The following is a 1,077-nucleotide window of genomic DNA, read 5'->3' on the forward strand; positions in this document are numbered from 1 at the left end:
GATATCACCCCTTAGCCCCTCCTATAGCTCCAGTTTGATACCGTGTCCCATTCCATAGTATCAGTATGACACCATATCCTGCCCTACAGCTCTGTGTTCCTCAGCCCTGCAGCCTTCCTCTCGCCATGCTCCTCCTCACCATCCACGCGCTGACCTTCGCTGTGGGTTTTCCTGCCAACATCATCACCTTCATCATCCTCCTCACCAAAATCCGATGTCACCGTCCTCATCCCCAGCTCACGGCTGCCGATCTCCTCCTCCTCCACCTCACCACCGCCGGCCTCCTTGTCCTCCTCTTCCTTGCCTTCAAGTTGGCTGAGGTGGCTGCCAACATGTTGTGGCCCTTCCCCAAAGCGCTCTGCCCCATAGCAAACTTCTGCTTCTACTCCAGCATCTACCTCAGCACTCTCTTTATGGCTGCCCTCAGTGTGGAGCGCTACTTTGGGGTCGTGTTCCCACACCGCTACAACCGGCGCCGGAGGTTATGGCGGACGATGGCCGCCAGCGCCGTCCTTTGGGTGGTGGCATTGTCCCATTGTTCCATCGTCTTTGTGGCAGAACATCACAGAGAGTTTGGGGTCAGTGGGTCTGAGGCTGATGGGGAACGTGGTTTCGGGCTGTATCAGATCAAGAATTGGGCATCTGGAATGGACAATTCCACTCACGTTGACCCCATTGGGCTGAAGATGGACAACTCCCATTGTTTTGGGGTCAATGGATTCCAGCTTGGGGGATTTGAGTTGACCCAACTTAACGGCATTGACACCGATGTCCCCAACACCTCCACTGCTGACGTCACCGCTCCCAGTGGATCGAAGATCCCCAGTCTCAACATCTACAGGATCTCCAGCCCCAAGACCGACCTCAACATCTCCGCCCTCCAATTCTCTGCCTGCACAAACACAAACACACCCCACATCCCCACCACCACCCCATGGACCTCTCAGAACACCTCTGAGACTAAACACCGCTGGGGCTGCCAGTGCTACGATGACTTCTCCCCAACCCAGCTGCGCTTCGTTCTCCCGCTACGCCTCAAGCTCTTCCTCGTCCTCTTCCTCCTCCCCTTTGCCATCA

At 56.2% G+C, this 1,077-nt stretch overlaps 1 protein-coding gene across 1 annotated transcript; it reads left to right on the top strand.

Annotated features, from left to right (window-relative positions):
• Nucleotides 1–26: 26 nt before the first annotated feature.
• On the top strand, nucleotides 27–1,073 carry LOC104915805 (C3a anaphylatoxin chemotactic receptor-like; the record flags this gene model as incomplete). The annotated part of the gene is made up of 1 exon (XM_010726729.2): nucleotides 27–1,073. A coding segment is annotated over exon 1 (1,008 nt), but the record flags the coding sequence as incomplete, so codon positions are not given.
• Between the last annotated feature and the right edge of the window lie 4 nt (nucleotides 1,074–1,077).

This window comes from Meleagris gallopavo, unplaced genomic scaffold, assembly GCF_000146605.3.
Source record: "Meleagris gallopavo isolate NT-WF06-2002-E0010 breed Aviagen turkey brand Nicholas breeding stock unplaced genomic scaffold, Turkey_5.1 ChrUn_random_7180001852287, whole genome shotgun sequence".
In the NCBI taxonomy this organism is placed as follows: domain Eukaryota; kingdom Metazoa; phylum Chordata; class Aves; order Galliformes; family Phasianidae; genus Meleagris; species Meleagris gallopavo.